Raw genomic sequence first — 1,114 nt, forward strand, 5'->3', positions numbered from 1 at the left:
TAATATAATATAATATAATATAATATAATATAATATAATATAATATAATATAATATAATATAATATAATATAATATAATATAATATAATATAATATAATATAATATAATATAATATAATATAATATATGATATAATGTAAGGTAAGGTAATATAAGATGATATGATATGGATACCGGCACTGCAAATTTTTCTTTCTAGAATCTTTTATAGATTATAAAAAAACTTAAAAAAAAAACACTTTTTAAAAACTGTTTATTTATTATTATGACAGCTGAGGTCCAACATCAGACAACTAACAACAGTGAAGTGTCCTTAAAAAACAAAATTTCAAAATTATACAAACATAGCAGAAAAATACGAATCTAATCACTGAATTGGTTAAATTAGCAAAACAATTAGTTAGCAAACATTCAGCTGTTAGCCCAGTCAATGTGCAGAGTAAATGACAGTGAACAAAGTTTTCCAACAGTACCCGTGTCACTCTGTCCTCAGTAGATGTGTCCTCCTGACGAGTCTCCACTGCAGCAGCCTAAGGACAGACAATAAAATGGACAGTCACTAGTCACTTCACTCTCTGACAGCCTACAGTGAACTGCTAACAATTAGTCAACAGATACTTTTTATCTTACCCTGTCAATGACCATTCCGTCTGTTGTCCCCTCAGAGTCACGGCCGAGGTCAAACACAACCTGACCAACACACTGGTGTGTAAAGCACAGGGTGAGTGGAACGGAACTCTGGAGTTCACCTACAGCAGTGGAGAGACCAAAGTCATGGACACCAACAAACTTCCTGTCACCAAGAAGAAGCTGAGGGCAGTGGAGAACCAGAGCAGGACAGAGTCCAGGTCACACAGTGACACCGCCCCTACAGTTGAACACCATCACGTCCTGCCCTGAGCCTTGACCTCAACGCCTTGTGTGTTTGCAGATACCTGTGGCAGCACGTGACCAAGTCTCTGAAGGAGGGGAACATGGAGGAGGCCACGGAGCACAAACACAGACTGGAGGAGAGACAGAGGGGGGAGGAGAAGAAGAGAACAGCTGACAACAAACCCTGGACTCCAAAGTACTTCACTAAAGAGGTGAGAGAGAGAGAGAGAGAGAGAGAGAG

The 1,114-nt window shown here is 38.6% G+C and overlaps 1 protein-coding gene and 1 long non-coding RNA gene across 2 annotated transcripts in view; one reads left to right on the plus strand and one right to left on the minus strand.

Moving 5' to 3' along the window:
* The window catches only part of LOC103394299 (oxysterol-binding protein-related protein 11-like), a 7,090-nt gene that overhangs the window by 915 nt on the left and 5,061 nt on the right, over nucleotides 1–1,114 (plus strand). The window contains exons 2-3 of the mRNA XM_008331548.3: nucleotides 666–848; nucleotides 932–1,085. Coding sequence (XP_008329770.1) covers nucleotides 666–848; nucleotides 932–1,085 — 337 coding nt within the window. The remainder of the gene's footprint in view (nucleotides 1–665; nucleotides 849–931; nucleotides 1,086–1,114) is intronic.
* Nucleotides 1–1,114, minus strand: part of LOC103394300 (uncharacterized) — a 10,621-nt gene that overhangs the window by 733 nt on the left and 8,774 nt on the right. The window contains exons 6-8 of the long non-coding RNA XR_001761524.2: nucleotides 936–1,004; nucleotides 631–749; nucleotides 474–530 (exon numbers count right to left, since the gene is read on the minus strand). This is a non-coding gene — a long non-coding RNA (uncharacterized LOC103394300). The remainder of the gene's footprint in view (nucleotides 1–473; nucleotides 531–630; nucleotides 750–935; nucleotides 1,005–1,114) is intronic.

This window comes from Cynoglossus semilaevis, chromosome 18, assembly GCF_000523025.1.
Source record: "Cynoglossus semilaevis isolate Cse_v1.0 chromosome 18, Cse_v1.0, whole genome shotgun sequence".
In the NCBI taxonomy this organism is placed as follows: Eukaryota; Metazoa; Chordata; class Actinopteri; order Pleuronectiformes; family Cynoglossidae; genus Cynoglossus; species Cynoglossus semilaevis.